The sequence below is a fragment of the Mytilus californianus genome, unplaced genomic scaffold, assembly GCF_021869535.1.
Source record: "Mytilus californianus isolate M0D057914Y unplaced genomic scaffold, xbMytCali1.0.p SCAF_4, whole genome shotgun sequence".
NCBI classification, from domain to species: domain Eukaryota; kingdom Metazoa; phylum Mollusca; class Bivalvia; order Mytilida; family Mytilidae; genus Mytilus; species Mytilus californianus.
This window is the reverse complement of record NW_026262690.1, coordinates 41,253,571-41,270,660: the sequence shown is the minus strand read 5'-3', so window position 1 is coordinate 41,270,660 and position 17,090 is coordinate 41,253,571. Positions and strand designations below refer to the sequence as shown.

The following is a 17,090-nucleotide window of genomic DNA, read 5'->3' as shown; positions in this document are numbered from 1 at the left end:
CATGCGTTCCGAGCAATTCAGTTTCTTAAGACATTTTCAGAATCTCCTTGATACCGGTCTCATTTATTACACAATAAACAAATATGATAAACAGCAACCATCGACAACCACTGAATTACTGGCTCCTGACTTTGGACAAACACATACAGAATGCGTCGGGTATGAGCATGTTTGCGGGCCACCAACCCTCTACTGACCTGGGACAGTGGTGTGACAACCTAACATAAAAAAACAAGCTATAAAAATTAGTTGAAAAAGACTTGATTCATAAAATCGAAACAAATAAAATTGAGAATGGAAATGGGGAATGTGTCAAAGAGACAACAACCCGACCATAGAACAGACAACAGCAGAAGGTCACCAACAGGTCTTCAATGCAGCGAGAAATTCCTGCACCCGGAGGCGTCCTTCAGCTGGCCCCTAAACAAATATATATACTAGTTCAGTGATAAAGAACGCCATACTAAACTCCAAATTATACACAAGAAACTAAAATTAAAAATAATACAAGACTAACAAAGGCTAGAGGCTCCTGACTTGGGACAGGCGCAAAAATGCGGCGGGGTTAAACATGTTTATGAGATCTCAACCCTCCCCCTATACCTCTAGCCAATGTAGAAAAGTAAACGCATAACAATACGCACATTAAAAGCACACTAAACAAAACAACTGAAAAAAAAAGACTTGAGACACCATTTGAGAAATGATTTATTTTCATACGTTTGATTCTGTTATCCGTATTTGTAACTTTCTGATCGTGTACATAACTGTAGAGGAGTTGGTAATACCATTATGTGAGGCATAATACAATTCCGCAAATAACTTATCGCTTCGTGCTATTGTATTGTTCGATTGTGGGATATACCTCATGGGATATAAGCGAGAAAAAAACCTTCACAAAGAAACTAGACCTGAATTATGTATCAAAATGTTCCCAAGATTTAACGTTTTATCAATGATGCTGCCTTCTGATTAAGCGTATAGTTTTACATTACTAATTTTAATACCATGCGATGCATGTCAATAGAGCATGCATCATATTTTCAGCGCTAATGTCTGTGTATTTGGCTTTCACAAGGCTAGGTTATGAGTATGACCAACAATTTTTTTAAGGTTAAAGCAGAATAGTGATTCCGATACATTTTCAGTGAAATACGAAGTATACATCTGTGTAACATAGGTTAAGTTTACTGTACTGTTATAGAATTTTCCAAATTATTTATGGATTGTTTGATTGTTGAAAACATATTGTTAATTGCAATTTTATTTAAATTGATCAAGTTAAATGATTGATTATAATTCATATTATTTGGTTGTTTGGTATTAACCAAGGATTTTAATGTGTTTTTTTTATTTCAGCGAAGAGTGTTGTGCTTATTACTATAAAAAAGATGGAAAATGTGAAGGTAAAACGCTTAGTCATTGTTTAAAACTCTATACTCTTGTCCAACAAGATCTATATAAAAAAGATGAATCCTGCATACAAAAATAAAGAAATATGACATGATTATGAATGAGACATGTATTCACTACAGACCAAATGACAAGAATGTAAACTACTACATGTATAATAGTTCACATTTTAATTATCTGCGTTATAACAGTATTTTTTTAGTAGTATATCGTTTATTTCTATCATAATTTTATTATTTTGTGTTGTATCTCGACTGATCGGCCTTTGTTATTTAATTGATTAATTCTCGTTAGTTTCACTACCTGTGGCCACTATTTGATGCATAACCAGGACGAGAACAAATAAACAATAATTTTGACAAGTAGGCTTGGCAATAGGATATGACCTGGACATGTTAGGATTTGAAATTTGGACTGCTTCTTGAAAAAATATGATTTATTCTTCAGAGAAATGCCTTGCGGCAGTCAAACAAAGTACCACAAAGTACCACTCAAATAGTTGGTGTAAACATATTTTATTAATTATATTCAAGTTAAATAATATACATATTTTGATATTAACATATTAATACAATTGAATAATCAAAAGGATCCGGAAACAAGCTGTTAACATATATTAATCCGTTTCCTACTACAAATAATTTAAGAACATTTCATGCGACTGTCATACAGGTGAGAGGTTTAGCTAGCTATAAACCCAGGTTTAATCCACCATTTTCTACATACGGAAATGTCTGTATAAAGTCAGGAATATGACAGTTGTTTTCCATTCGTTTGATGTGTTTGAGGTTTTGATTTTGCCATTTGATACTAAGGGACTTTCCGGTTTTAATTTTCCTCGGGGTTCAGTATTTTTGTTATTTTAAGTTTTTCATATGTTTAATACTCAAGATGTAGAATGTATAAAATTAAATAATGTTACACTTAATGGAAAACAAACAAAACATATAATAATGTTGAGAACACAAGACGAGGAAAAAAAACAGTTACAATAAATATCAGAAATACTATAGTTAAGTGCCTGTTTCTGAACGGACACAAGTATTTGAGATATAAATATGCACTGTAGGCCTATTGAACAAGATTTCTGTAATCATATGACAAATCTGTTGCTATGAATATTTGAACTGCGAAGAATATTTCGATGTTTTGTTCATAGCTGAGTTCCGTTGAACCGTCAAGATATGAGACAGACTTAACTGAATATGTTGTATCCTTTATTTCAAGTTCAAAAGGATAGTCAACAAATGAATTATTTAGTAAGATCACAACATCTATATAGCGGAACGTGAAGGATATTGATATAGTTTCTTTTCATTTACATAAGAAGCTCCTGTTTGAAGTAATGAAGTATTAATAAAGGAATAATTGGTCAATAAATAGAGCACTGTTGGTTCCCATAGGAATGCTCTTGTTTGTTGAAAAACCCGTCATCCAAACGTACCAAATATGTTGTCAATCAAGAAATCAAGGATCTTTACATTGTCAGTTTCAGAGAACTTTTCGCTTAAATCAGAGTGATTTTTACATAGTACGATTTATCCCTCCCTAAGACAAGATATTTGTATCTCCGTTGGCCATTCTTTTTTATGAAACAAAGCACGACCAATTCTTTCAAATTGTCTTTTAGTTTGTAATGAGGAATACTCGTGTAAACGGTAGAAAAGTCAAATGTTTAAATACTATTGCAGGATGAAAGAGACTTAGATTGTATGTACTCTAACATATCTTTTGAAATGTTACTGATTCACGCCGCCCCTAGAGTATGTAGTTTCACAATAACTTTGAAGCCCGGCTTTGACTGCTGATAAGTTTGATGTTATTAAGTTAGAAAGAGGTTTCGTGGAGCACTTGGAGGCCCCAGCAATATAACGTTTGTAAGGACACTTGTGTAATTTAAGTATCCAATAAAGTGTAGTAAGATACAGTTCTTCATCTTTGATTGAAATTGCAAAGGAACATAGAACAGACCTATGATTCATCATTTCCTACTTGGTAAGTGTCGTGGGGTCTATTTTGAGTTTTCAAATTGTCAATATCTAATTCCTTTATCAAGCACTTTATGTAATGTGATTTACACACAAAAACGATGTTGTTTGGGGCTTCATCTTCGGGAAAATGTGGGAAAAAATGTCCTACACAATATCAAATGATTTTATTTAAAGTAAACCAATGCATTTTGTTCATCACTAAAACCATTCCTGTCAGACAATCTGCACATCGTTTGGCAAAATGATCTGCGTTTGTAATCTTGAGAGTCGCACACATTTAGCATCAGCAAAAGGTAGCAGTCAAAATCTTTATTCTGGAAGGGGAACGTCAATACGATACAATCAATTGAATATGTGTACAAGGATCCGAAACACAGCAAGTCAAAGTCTTCATACACTGTCCCTTTAGGGAAAAAAACATACAGAGATGATCTCCGTGGAATCAATTGAGCATTTAACGCCATTGTTCTGATTTTTAACAGGCACTTCTGTTGAAAGAATGTATAAACAGTATTCGTTTGTAAGTCAGACGAACATTCTGACGACGAAGCTTATTTACTTACCTTCGACTAGCAAGTTTTAATTTTTTGGTTTCCAAAGGCGTAATTTAACTAGTTAAGGTAATATTCAATTTTCTTTCGATTTTCCTGAAATACCTGTTACAGTTCTTCAAAAGTTCGATGGTACTTTTTAGTTGACCTGTATTTTTTTATATCATAAAATTTTATCTTGGCTGATAAGTTTACAATAGAGAAACCTACTATGTTTCTTTCTATGGAGCCCCGTTTTGACAGTTGTTCACTTTGCCACGGTGTCATTGTGTAATATAGATTCCACCACTGCATCAAGTGTCTTACGATATTTCTCCACTCGAGACAGTTAATTTTTAATACTTAAAGGGCGAGGCCTGTCGAGTTTTTTAAATAATTAAAATTTAACTGTTGAGAGTGGAGAAATATCGTTATACACGAGTTATAGTGGTGGAATCTGTTTCTCTAATGACTTTTAGACGATATCTAAACAAAGTTTATTTTTCCTTTTCAAAGATTTGCAGAAAGTTATGTTCTTTTTATGTTACGTCATCAGGCATGGTCGCCTTTTTTCATGACGTCACAATAGAAAATTCAGAAGAAACCAAGAAAATTTGACGTCATAATTGAATTTCGACGAGAACAAAGTTTTCACTAAAGACGAGAAATATTTTTCTCACACCGATCGAGAAATGTGAAAAAAAAACATGAAAATTAGAGAAACAAATTCGTTTAATTTTGAAAAGCTAGCTATGGGAAAGATACTTTTATACTTAGTAGCGTTTAGGGTGACAACTAATGAATAAAAGGAATTGGTGTCTTTGAGCTTTTAGAACATATCTGTTGATATACTTCCATCCTTAAATTCTGTATTAGTGTGAAGCACTTTGATAATAGAGGCAGGGTGCATAAGTAATGGAAATTCTATAGACCCCCAAGAGTTAACTGTGGAATAAAAATATGGTAATCCCTTGGTCTTCTTCAAACACATGCCAAAGTAGGGGGTCCTTTTGGCTGAGCGAGATGTATAAATTCGAAGCTATGTCCGGTCAGAATGGCAACGATAAATCCTATTCCTCATGTTAAAGAGTAGCAAGCTCTTGGCACGTTAAAGAACCCTTGTAACAACTCTCTGAGGGGTCCTTATGTGGCTCGTTGCAAAATTTATCATTAAATAGCAATTGCGTTATTAATTGAATGTTTAATTGCATTTTAATTGAGTTGGATTAAACCTCCATTACGTATATCAAATGATGTTCGAGTACTTGAATTCCGTACAGGCTTTAAAGTAATCTTCATGGGAGATGTTGGCATCGAATGAGGATATGTACAGACAAACACGACACGTTTAGGTTGAGGGAATACAATGGATTACTTTTTTTTCTTATATAAAGGGTCATGTAGGATGGTTGAAATTTCATTTGAGATTTATAGAAAAGTTAAAAAAAACAGATATTTATTCTGCCGTATGGCCCTTGGCTCTATCGGGATCATTTTATACCTTCTGTATTGGGCAAAGATAGAAACGCCAACTTTGTGTTTATAGATCTCCTACTCTGTGATTTTGATAGAATCGGCCATTAAGTGTTTGAGCTAAATATAAGAACGTCAACTTCTGGAGTTGACCTGCTTAAGGTGTTCAAAGTGGACTATGTGACCCTTTTCAAATGTTTTTTATTTCATTTTTAAGTCGTATTTTGACTGAGAGGCTTTAATTATACAATAGTATGTTCAAACGGTGGTGGCTGTATTAGACGTACTGGTGGTAGAGGTGAAGCATGCAAGTTAAAAAAATCCAATTCTAACAAAGTCTGGTATTTGAAGGACATTTTTTATATATACTTAGTGGTAACATTGTACAACAGATTTTTCGGTTATTCACTCTTGATGTACTGTAAGGTTGTTACATTTTTAGTCGATTGTTTGTTTGTTTGTGATTTTTTTTTTAACAGAATGTCAAATTGGAACTGTACGATTAAGTGGTGAGAATGAATATTATTGTAAACCATGTATGAGTGGATTTTATGGGCATAGATGCACAAAGAGCTGTGAATGTTTAAAAAATGAAAGGTTTGTAAAACGGTAATCAAGACTTTCATTAAATGCTATGGATTTGTGTTCGAGTTAAAAAAAAATATTTAGTATAATACTGTTATTATTAACCATGAGCCAGTATAAGTAAAAAAGGTGGTCGTAGTAAAATTACACGAAAATAATTTAAGTCTTATTAGACCCTCTTATTATGAAAGAACAGGTGTAACTTTTTTTTCAATAAATCAATGCCAAATAGCTATGTTTGTTTATACCTTAATTGTGTTGTCCTTCAATGAGTTTGGTGTGGATGCCAAATATATTGTAGTTTCTGTTAAAACTATTAACAATGGCGTAGAATCATTGCGATTCAGAGCTTGTTTTATGTCCATAATTGTTAAATACTCATGTTGGAGTCCAGGACTCTCAGCATAAAACTTTACTCAGTACTCGGAGTACAAAATTTGTACACCAAATCCAGTATTTTGATTAGTTGAAGTTTGAGTCTAAGTACGATAATCGTACTCCAATCTTTTTGTGACCGGAAGGCATGATTTTTCCTAGTCTTGTTGAGCTCATGACTTACTGATTTCCCCCTATCTACTTTTATTGCCATTCCGTTTTGAATTTTCCTTGGAGTTTGGTATTTTTGGTATTTCACTGACGAATAATTCGGTGCATGTTGCTCTTCATAATCTTTAACCAACAAAGATATACAACTTCATTATTTCAGATGTGAGTCGTCACAAGGATGTGTTCCAAATGGTGGTGATGGTATGTTTTATTAATCTTCTGGCAAAAATGAATGATACTATGTTGTTATTGTATGTCTGATTTTATTTCAAATTATATCATACTGTATAAAAATGTCTGAACACTGGTAACATAAAACTAGTATTTACAAGTTTATCACAAAAATTAGTAATTAGTTAACTGATGCAACATTATTACAAACGATTTCTACACAGTTTGATGCGTGGTAAAAAAAAAAACTACGTGAAATTTCTGTTTATAATTAAACAATGCAAGTTTGTAGTTCTTCATCATTTTCAGGAAAATAGTAAAAGTAACAACTTTCAATCCAAGATTTATAAATTTTGCATTAAATAAATAATTATGTTTATCAAATATGGATTTTCGCTGTAAATTGACCAATATGCACTGACAAGGCGTAAACACTTATAATCTATCAATTGATTTTGCAATAGTAAGAAACAGATGACTTTTCTACAGTTTACACTAGTATTCCCCATTCTTAACTTCAGAACATATATAATTAATGGGTCCAACTTTGTTTCATAAAAAGGAACAGCGAATGTTGATAAAAATTTCTAATTTTAGGAAGGAATAAATCATACTCTGTAAAACCCATACGACTGAATAACCCATGAAACGGATATATCAGTAACCAATACAGCATTGTTTTATTAAATTACATACATTCAATATCTAATTCTAACAATCAGATAGTTTGAAATATATTTTGTTTTAGGAAGAAAAGGGCACCAAATCGTCCAGTTTTGCATTCACTCGATATATTTTGCCAATGACTGTTTACATTGTAAAATTGGAATTACGTTACTAAAGCAATAATCGAAGCAACCGAATACCTTATAGAAAACGTAAATTTGTCATTCATAATCGAGTTGTCTGCAGAGGGGGTCTTCATTTCTCTTTTCCTTAATGTTTGGGCCATATTTCTCCTTTCTTTATTTTTTGCCCAGTATTCTTTATTCATATTTTAGCACCCATGTTTCTCTTAGTATATACATGTATTATTTATTTATCTTTGTTTTACTATTCTGAATGTTTTGGCTCATTATTTCCTATTATGAAAACTCTATCCACACCCTCATGATATTTTTTTTTTGTTTTTACAAAAGTTTAACTTGATTTTTTACTTTAACAGTGGTATAATTTGGTTAAAAATCTTTAACTTATAAAAATAAGGAGATGTAGTATGATTGCAATGAGACAGTTATCCATTAGTGTTCAAATGACGTGGATATAAGCAATTATAGATCACATTACAATAAGGAAAAAAAAACCTGTGGTAAAGTCGGCTATAAAAGGCCGGACATGAAAAATGTGTTCAACAATTCAAAAGAGAAAACTAATGGCCTATGTATAACAATACAATTTACGAAAAACAAGTATGACAGACAAACACCAACGACAACCACTGAATTACAGACTCCTGACTTGGGACAGGCACAAAAAAGCTTATTTTTATCAGGAACGCTGTTAAGGAAAACGTCTTTATAAAATATTTTTTCAGATAATCGCCTTGATATGCAGCAAAGATCTTAATAGCTTCTTAGTTTCTTACAATCCCGGAAGTGTGATATGCAATTTATGCATTTTAAAGATGTAGCTAGAACTTTTCAAATTAACTGAATAACTTTTAAAATGTTGTTTCGAGATAACTATTAATCAGTATAATTATAGTGAACGAACTGTTTGACTTTTCTTCTGTGTTAGAGCCACTGTTTATCAACTACACCGTTTGTACCTCTGGATATTCATTCTCATATACTCCTTACAGTTTAAACCTATTTAATGTTGACCCTTTTGGGGTTGAACGCCTTTATACCTTATCTTTTTACATGATTTTTTTTATTGGTTTTCAACGTACTTAATGAATATATAGAAATAAGGATGTGTTGTATGATTGCCAATGAAACAACTATCCACCAGAATCAAAAGGACATGATGCAAGCAGCTAAATTAAAAGGTACGCATAACGTATAATCAGTTGTAAAAGTCCCCGACATGACAACTGTGAAACAATTTAAATAAAAGATTTAGGAAACAACAATAATCGAAAAACAATTAAATATGACATAAAATAACCAAGGACAATCAAAGTATTACAGGGACATGAATTAGGATAGACGATATATTTGGCATGTGAGCGCTAAACTCTCCCCTAACCTTGGACAGTGGTGTGACAAAACAACATAAGAATGAAATATAAACGTCATTTGAAAAGGGGTTGAATCATCAGATCAGTACGAAGTTAATAAAAACTAACAACCAACAAATAGACCAAAGACACAAACTGAAAGTACACTACCGATCAAAGGGTGTTCACAGGTACTGACGGTTATTCTTTATTTTCATTACAACAATCGGGTTGCTATTTCTACTTGTGGATTGTCAATCTCCTTTGGCATCAGTCTCTTAGATACATTGACGATTTAAAATAAATCTGATTTATATTTGTGTACTTGTATTTCATTGCCTTATTCTTATAATTTACTAGAGTATAAACATACCACAAGAAGAAATATCCTGTCTACTACAGATGATATGAATTCGAAAGATTCAACAATTGGAGGTAAATTATAAATCTGTAGTGTTTTAAAAAATCACAGCATCCTTTTGAAATATAATAAACCACCATTAAATAAGGTTTATAGTAAACCTTGATATAACCCCTTAAAAAGGTTACCTATCGTCCTGGGCATAGGTGAAAGATGTCTGTATCGATTAGTTTCCGACCATGTCTGATACATGTAGTTAACATCTGCATGTCTACTGTTCAAGACTTTATATTTTGATTTCTATATCTTTTGTGATTTTATTGTGTTTTTCGGTTGCTGTCTTATAAGCGTTTAGTCTACATCTTCATTTATCATAGCTTTCTGAGGGAACGTCGTTAATTTTGTTTCGTTTTAATAACATGAGCTACGATTATTACAGTTATTTATCAACGCCCATCTTTCCCCTCACTCTGCACCTTTAACCAGCTTTCTGTTATTTCTCATTGATTGATACTGTTTGAAGCTACATACTTTAATTTAAAACCAGGTTAAACATTGTTTAATCCATCCCGGGATATACAATGTACTTGTTCAATCTTTCAATCAATATCCAATTCATCTAGTTAAAGTAGTTAATGTACTTCTTACACGTATAGGGGCCTCGTTGGCCGAATGGTCTAAGTAATTACTACTTCAACACTGAGGTTGTGAGTTCGAACCCCGCTCGTGCGGGTGCACTCGACTCCAATCTTAATTGACTAGGATTGTCAGTTTTCCTATCGAAGGTCGATGGTTTTCTCCGGCTTCCTCCACCAATAAAAACTGGCCGCCACGAAATAGCCCAAAAGCGGTTCTTAAAAGTGGCGTTAAAACACAAAAAATCAAAAATCAAAATCTTACACGTATACTATACTTAAACCCTTTTTTCTTCACATCTCACTGATCTCTCAGACGTATATCTTCACATGTTCAAGCGTTAAGCCTTTGATAACGTATTGTTTACGTTGTAAAAGTTAAAAACAAATTATTTAGTCACACAATAAGTTGGTTATCATATATGAGACGGCAAGGCAACAAAAACAAGTTGTCAAAAATAAAGTCTGTCATATTAAACAAGTATTTATACTTAATGTGAAGTCATAAATTGTCCGTGTCTAGACATGAACTTTCAAAAAACAGCCAAAACCACCAAATAAAAAAATACGTAGGAGAATCGATAGCCACGAGGTTCAAAGTTATATGGTAAGTAACATTCTGAACTGGTTTCATTAGTATTTTATCATTACATTGTATGTTCTCGGTATGTGGAATAACAACGTACATAATTATGTAAATGGAAAAACTTATTGAGAGAGAGAGAGAGACAGAGATTTTATCGTAGATTTTACTGAAATCTTTGAGAGGTAAAGTCATTTTTAATGCATGCATGTTGATTTAAATGAAACTTTTAATGTTATTATATCTTCTTCTACTTGGGTTTTCTTGAATAGAGTAAGCTTTTGATATCTAATTTTGAAAGAGGATAGGCTAAAACAGTTAACATTCGTAATAGTTTGTACGGTTAAGTTTATCCATTTTCCAATGGTGCAAGACGACAACGCGATGCTCACATGCATATATTCTATCATTTCCCACTTTTTTAAATGAAAGCTATTTTGTTTCCTTTTCAGAAAACTCTATTATGACTTTTTTCTAGTCAAATTATTGAGTCTTGCTCCCCGAATAATCTTAACAGACGTAGTGAGTTCAAATTCAAATTTCCAAATGAAACTCGATGATATATACTTTGTAATACAATTTTGTTAATAGCATGATATAAACAATATTTTTGCAACCTGTCATTTTTTATACAAGTAGTCAAACAGCGCTGTACAGTAAAATCATAACCTTTATCAAAATGACTATAAAACCCAAGAACTATTGGTTTCTTTATATGATTTAAAAACACACATTATTGAATAATTTTTGTTTCCTTACTCTAATGCATTTTAGTAGAAATAATAATTAAAAGCTTATAACAATAATTTTTTTTTTTAGGAACCACATTCTTATATAAAGAAATTTTAATGATTACAATACCGTGTGTTGTAATAGCTTTAGTCATTGCTATTGTCACAAAACGTGCACATCATCACTGTAAAATATTTGAAGTGAGCAGCATAGCTGAAAACAGCCAAACTCTGCACGTTGAAGCCAATGAAACAGGAATTGATAATGACATTGAAGTATCTGAAAATATAACGGATTTTTCAGCAAAAGATTCTTGGTCTTCGTTTGACAGTATAATATCAGAATCTGACGGCTGTCTTCCCGTAGAAATCGGAGTAATTCAAACCTGTAATTACTCAATTGAGGACATTTATCAAAATTAAGTTTAAGACATTGAATCGATGATCTGAAGACTTTATTATGTGTAATCAGATTAAGAACTTAAATATAGGATTTTGAAATATATTCTATAGGATTTCTTGTTGATTAAAAAGGAATGTAGATTTGTAAAGAGAGGGGTAACAACTTATAATACACTGGAGTCAGTTGCCTGTCCCCTACCCTGATAATAACAAGCAAAAACAAAACCCCAAAGACTAACAAAAATACTGTTTTTTGTTTTTAAATAGCTTTAAACAAAAATTACAATTACAAAACATGTTATAACTTTTCAAGTATTACAAAAAGAGGGGCGAAAGATACTAAAGGGACATTCAACATCACAAGTCGAAAACAAACCGACAATGCCCTAGCAAAAACGAAAAACGACGAAAAGACAAACAACGGTACACAAAACACAGAAAGCTAATCCTGTTCCACATATGGCACCCGTCGTGTTGCTCATATAAGTCAATTGATTAAAAACTACGACCACAGTTACCTCAGTCTCATAAATTTACCTCTTCCTGTCTATCATGGAACTTTGATATTACTACTCCTTATAAAATCAAGGACATTAAAGAACAGTATGTGTCTAGGTAACCAAAGTAAAAGTCACGTTTCCAGTTAGCATATGTACCTTGTTGTTTCATATATCGAGATGCAATGCAGTAATAAAATATTCTTGCAGTTGTATTAATACATTTTTAATTAATGTTACTTATTCACCCACAAATGCTTTATTTTGTATTTACTACATATTTTTTTTTTTCGTTTCATGGAAGTGACAACAGACCATATCTTAGTATTTTTATAATAATGGTCGGTTAAGGAGTAAGCTTTATGAGAACTTTTCATTTTTATATAGCAACATTGCAGCAGAACATGCGTATGGACTGTATAAATTGCAGGTCTGGTGGCATAATGACGTCATAATCATTTTAAAATTGCCCTGAGTGCGGCAGTTCATGCGCTAGATCCTAAGCCGAGTTAAACCAAAGTTCATATTTATTCTTTATAAGTTGTTATTTTGTTTTCTTGTTTCAATTATTTTACATTTTTTATCTCGGGGCCTTTTATAGCTTGCTACACTGTCTGTGGTTTAGGTTTTGCTCATTGTTGAAGTTCGTGCGGTGTCCTACAATTGCTAGCTTCTACGTCATTTGTCTCTGGATTAGCAATCATACCATATCTTCTTATTTTCAAATACTGTTCAAAAAAAAGAAACGCATAGCTCGGATGAATTTTTCAAAATGCAAAATATATATTTTACAAGGTAAAATGAAACAGTCAATTGCATCTTCGAATTCTTACAGGTAGGTTTTAAACTTTAAATGCCCGTTCTTTGATTTGGCTCTCTGCCACATGAAATTTGCGACTCGCTAAAAGTGCATATGACCTTTTTCGCCGCGAAATTTTAATAAAGTTTTTTTTCACGAGAGTTTTGTGGTCAACTCAACTGTTACACTTTTGCGCATATAATGACCAAGTTTGAAGATTTAATTCATCACAACGTTAAAACGCTGCCATGCCAAGGTTGGACCCTGCTATTCGAAATATCGTTATCGGCCGTCTCCAGGCCGGGGGCAAAAGTGAAGTAGCCAGAACTAAAAATGTTAACCAGAGCACAATTTCGCAACTTTGGAACAGATACCAGCAGACTGGTTGTACTAAGGACCGCCCGAGAAGTGGACAACCTCGCCTAACGACTCCTGGACAAGATCGCTACATCCGGGTATTTCATCTACGAAATCTAACCGTTGCCGCAACAGCCACTGCAGTTTGGATACCAGGATTGAGAAGAATCAGCTCACAAACAGTCCGCAATTGACTGCGACAACACGGCATTAGACCCAGGAGGCCGTATTTTGGACCCGTTTTGAGGCCGTTACACAGACGGAATAGAGTCCGATGTTGCAACAGACTGAGGGCTGGACATTCCGCAACTGGCGCAGAACTGGTTTTGCTTCCTCGTGTGTCCAAGAATTGGACAGCTTCGGTGGAAGAAGTGTCATGATATGGGTGGCTATCTCTAATGACGTAAAACGGAATTGGTACATGTTCCGGGTAATTTAACGGCTCAAAAGTACAGAGACGAAATTCTCCAACCTCACCTTATGCATGTTATTGGCCGACAGAGGGAGTTATTCCAGCAGGACAATGCTAGGCCTCACGAAGCGCGTTTAACAATGGACTACCTTGAGCAGAATAACATCAATGTGCTACCTTGGCCTTCAAAATCACCGGACTTGAATCCTATTGAGCATCTATGGGACCAACTGGATAAACGTGTGCGCCAGCGTCAACCCCCGCCTCAGACCCTTGATCAGCTCCGACAAATGTTGCAACAGGAATGGCGAGCAATTCCACGCAACAACATTAGAACATAATTGATACCATCCATGCCGAGGAGATGCGTAGCAGTCTTAGCAGCGAGAGGTGGTCATACACGGTACAAACTTTAATGGCACCGGAAGTAACTCTAAGTGTGATAAATTGACCTTTATCAATCTCGAAGAAACCGACGGTCCTCTATTAAATCAAACACGTTTTGAGTGAATACCTTTATTAGTAATTGTAAAATTTTGATTCAAAATACATGTATTAAAATTCTTAAAAATCCATTATGCGTTTCTTTTTTGCAAAGTATGTTTGCTGCTTCTCTGCCAAGCATACAGAGTTTAGGAATCAGATCAAAATGAGTTTGGTGGAAGTCAGAATAATGTGTCCGGAAGGGTTGACAACTAACTACTCCTGCAGACTGTTCCCTTGTAAACGACAATGTAGCACCTTTAAAATAAAATTCGGCTCATCACGGGGCATCATCGTACGTTTTTAGTATAAGCATTATCAATAAAATTTATCTAATAAAAAAAGGACAAAATGACAATGGTCTCTTTTTTAAAACACATGATTTGAAGTCGAGTCAGGTGGATAAAAATTCAGTGGTCTTTACAAACTCCTACTCTAAAGATAATGTTTAGTCATGTGAACTTGTTAATCTTAATATAAACTCAACCAGGAAAGTTTTACTAGTTGTGAAAGGGGTCATTGACAATACTAAATGTGGAAATACTTTACTTTTATATGTTATTATCGAATTATATTTTTGTTATTCATCAGGAGATATAATTGCGACATTTCCGCCAATAGGAAGTATCTCGTGATTTCAAATGGTTTTTCTGTCGAGTGGTTTTCTAACAACTGTCAGGGCAAAGTTCAAGTATTTCCTGTATTTGTTTTAAAGTTATTTTAACACGTGTATTGTATGAAGGAATGTCAAATAATTATTTCCCTGTCCATTCAAATTACTTACTCCAAAGTTCAAATGTAAAATTATGTTTTTCCCACAATGTTGAGGAAAAAGTATTACAATGTATTTGGTAAAACCAACTCTTTTGTTAGATTCAATAACGAAAATTCAATTGGATGTTGAGTGCAAATCTTGATTGTTTCTGTTTAATTTATTCCCATGTTTTATATTAGGTAAATAAGAGCTTAACACATTATATCAACAGCTGTGTATTGTCGAAGCTTGTATAATGTTGTCTTTATGATATATTGTGATTATTTGTGTCGTTGGGCTTTTATTCAACAATTTTCTTTTACTTGTATTAATAATTATTTGAAAGTTTAGATAATCATTTTCAAACTAACAAGTCTGGTACATTGAAGTTTTACATTGTGAATATAGAGTGTTGTTACACCACTGTCCCATGTTAGGGGAGGTTTGGGCGCCCGCAAACATTTTGAATTGTTTTAGTTTGTTATCGAGTTGGGGCCTTCTGTACCTTGCTATGCGGTAAAGGTGTTGCTCTTTGTTGAAGGCCGTACGATGAGCGATAGTTGCAAATGTTTACGTCATTTAGTATCGGGTGGAACGTTGTCTCATTTGTAATAATACCACAGCTTGTTATAGAGAAAGAGAGTTTAGTACTTTTATTGCACAAAAAAAAGAGTAAAAATATTATCTTTATTAATCGATACTTTTGGAAACCTATTGTACGAATTTTCTGAAGAAAAAAAATCATAAAATCTATTTTGTTCCTAATAAAACTCTTATCCGAGTTTTATTGATACAAAATCTAGTAAGGGTTGATCATTTTCATGTTTACACTATAAATCTTTGAAGTGAGTATTCTGTATGTTAAATAAAAAAAAAATATATTTATCTTAAGGTTTCGCTGCATGAAGTCCTAACGTAGATTATGATTACTGTATTGAAAAATAAACTTTGATATTTTAATCTTGGATATATGATCGGCTTTGAACTGGCTTTCAGTGACTGCGACTACTGTCATGTCGGTACTTTTTGTCTTAAGCGTTTTCTGTTATTTGCTTTTTGTGTGCTTTGTGTCGATCAGATTAGGCAAGATTTTTTTGACAGATTTTTATAGTTTTTTTTTATGTTGTTCTGTTATACCAATGTCCCAGGTTAGCCCGTAACATTTTGAATGCGCCTGTCTCAAGTCAGAAGCCTGTAATTCAGTTGTTTTCGATTTAATTGTGTCTTATTTGTTATTCGTTTTCTTTTTTTTTTTTATAGTTTGCGAACTACTACGTCACTTGGACTCTAGTGGGAAGTTGTCTTCTTCTCAATTTTACTAATCTTCTTAAATTTATATTCAAATAACTTAAGACAAATGAATTCGCTGACCTCTAATTATCAAATTTTAGTCTTTAGTGAGGAAGTTTCATTGACAGTAATGATATATATTTTTAAAAGAATATTCCTATAAAGGTTTTTATAAAATGGTAATGTATAGTAAAAAAATTAACCTTTTTGAAATATTTACGTAAACTATATTCTATTATAAATTTACTTTGTGTATATTTACCATCTAAAATAAACTACAAAATACAAGACAGGTCGCTCGTCATTTTTTGTGTAAAAAGGAGGAACATGAGAGGAAGCATCTAATGAAATTAAGAATTTATAAAAAAAAATATATTTGAAAGAATAAAAGATTTTTGTGTATGTGATCAGCAATCAGATGGTATGGGTCCTACCAAAAATAGTATTTGTCTTTAAAGTCTCACATGAATTGAGCTGTTTGTGCATTTAGATGTGTGGCGGAAAATGTGAGAATCTAATTGAAACAATTTAAGGTCATACACTGAAAACAGGCAGGTTATTGTGTTTTATCCATTGCAGATTTTGTGTAATGCTCAGAGTTTGGATATCATACTTTATATGATTGTTTACTACATATAACTTTATGAGTTATGTAATGACAACTGTTCCAATATCTATAATATACATTGAAGATCAAAATCCCTTGAAAACCCTGTTTAAAAACCCGCCACTAATAGGCGTGTCACGTGTAAATTTGAAGTATATTGATTGATTAAATGTTGGTGTGTAACGTCACTTTCAACTCATCTGTCTTTATCATAGCGGTTGTTTTTGTGTATTGTTGTTTGTTTTTATTTTTATTTTAAGGAAACCGAAATACCTGGAGTGGATAACCGATTTCGGCAGGAAAACTGGC

At 33.2% G+C, this 17,090-nt stretch overlaps 1 protein-coding gene across 1 annotated transcript; it reads left to right on the top strand.

Annotated features, from left to right (window-relative positions):
- The first annotated feature begins 1,368 nt into the window (after positions 1-1,368).
- Positions 1,369-11,688, top strand: LOC127738052 (uncharacterized). Its single transcript, XM_052249134.1, has 5 exons — positions 1,369-1,406; positions 5,887-6,004; positions 6,699-6,739; positions 9,231-9,305; positions 11,269-11,688. Exons 2-5 carry the CDS (start codon positions 5,946-5,948, stop codon positions 11,601-11,603), a joined length of 510 nt encoding a protein of 169 aa, XP_052105094.1. The 5' UTR covers positions 1,369-1,406; positions 5,887-5,945; the 3' UTR covers positions 11,604-11,688.
- Positions 11,689-17,090: the final 5,402 nt, after the last annotated feature.

Coding starts and splice junctions, on each gene's coding strand:
- LOC127738052 (XM_052249134.1), top strand. CDS start 5,946: ATGAGTGGATTTTATGGGCATAGATGCACAAAGAGCTGTGAATGTTTA. Junction 6,005..6,698: donor GAATGTTTAAAAAATGAAAG/GTTTGTAAAACG, acceptor TCATTATTTCAG/ATGTGAGTCGTCACAAGGAT. Junction 6,740..9,230: donor TGTTCCAAATGGTGGTGATG/GTATGTTTTATT, acceptor ATAATTTACTAG/AGTATAAACATACCACAAGA.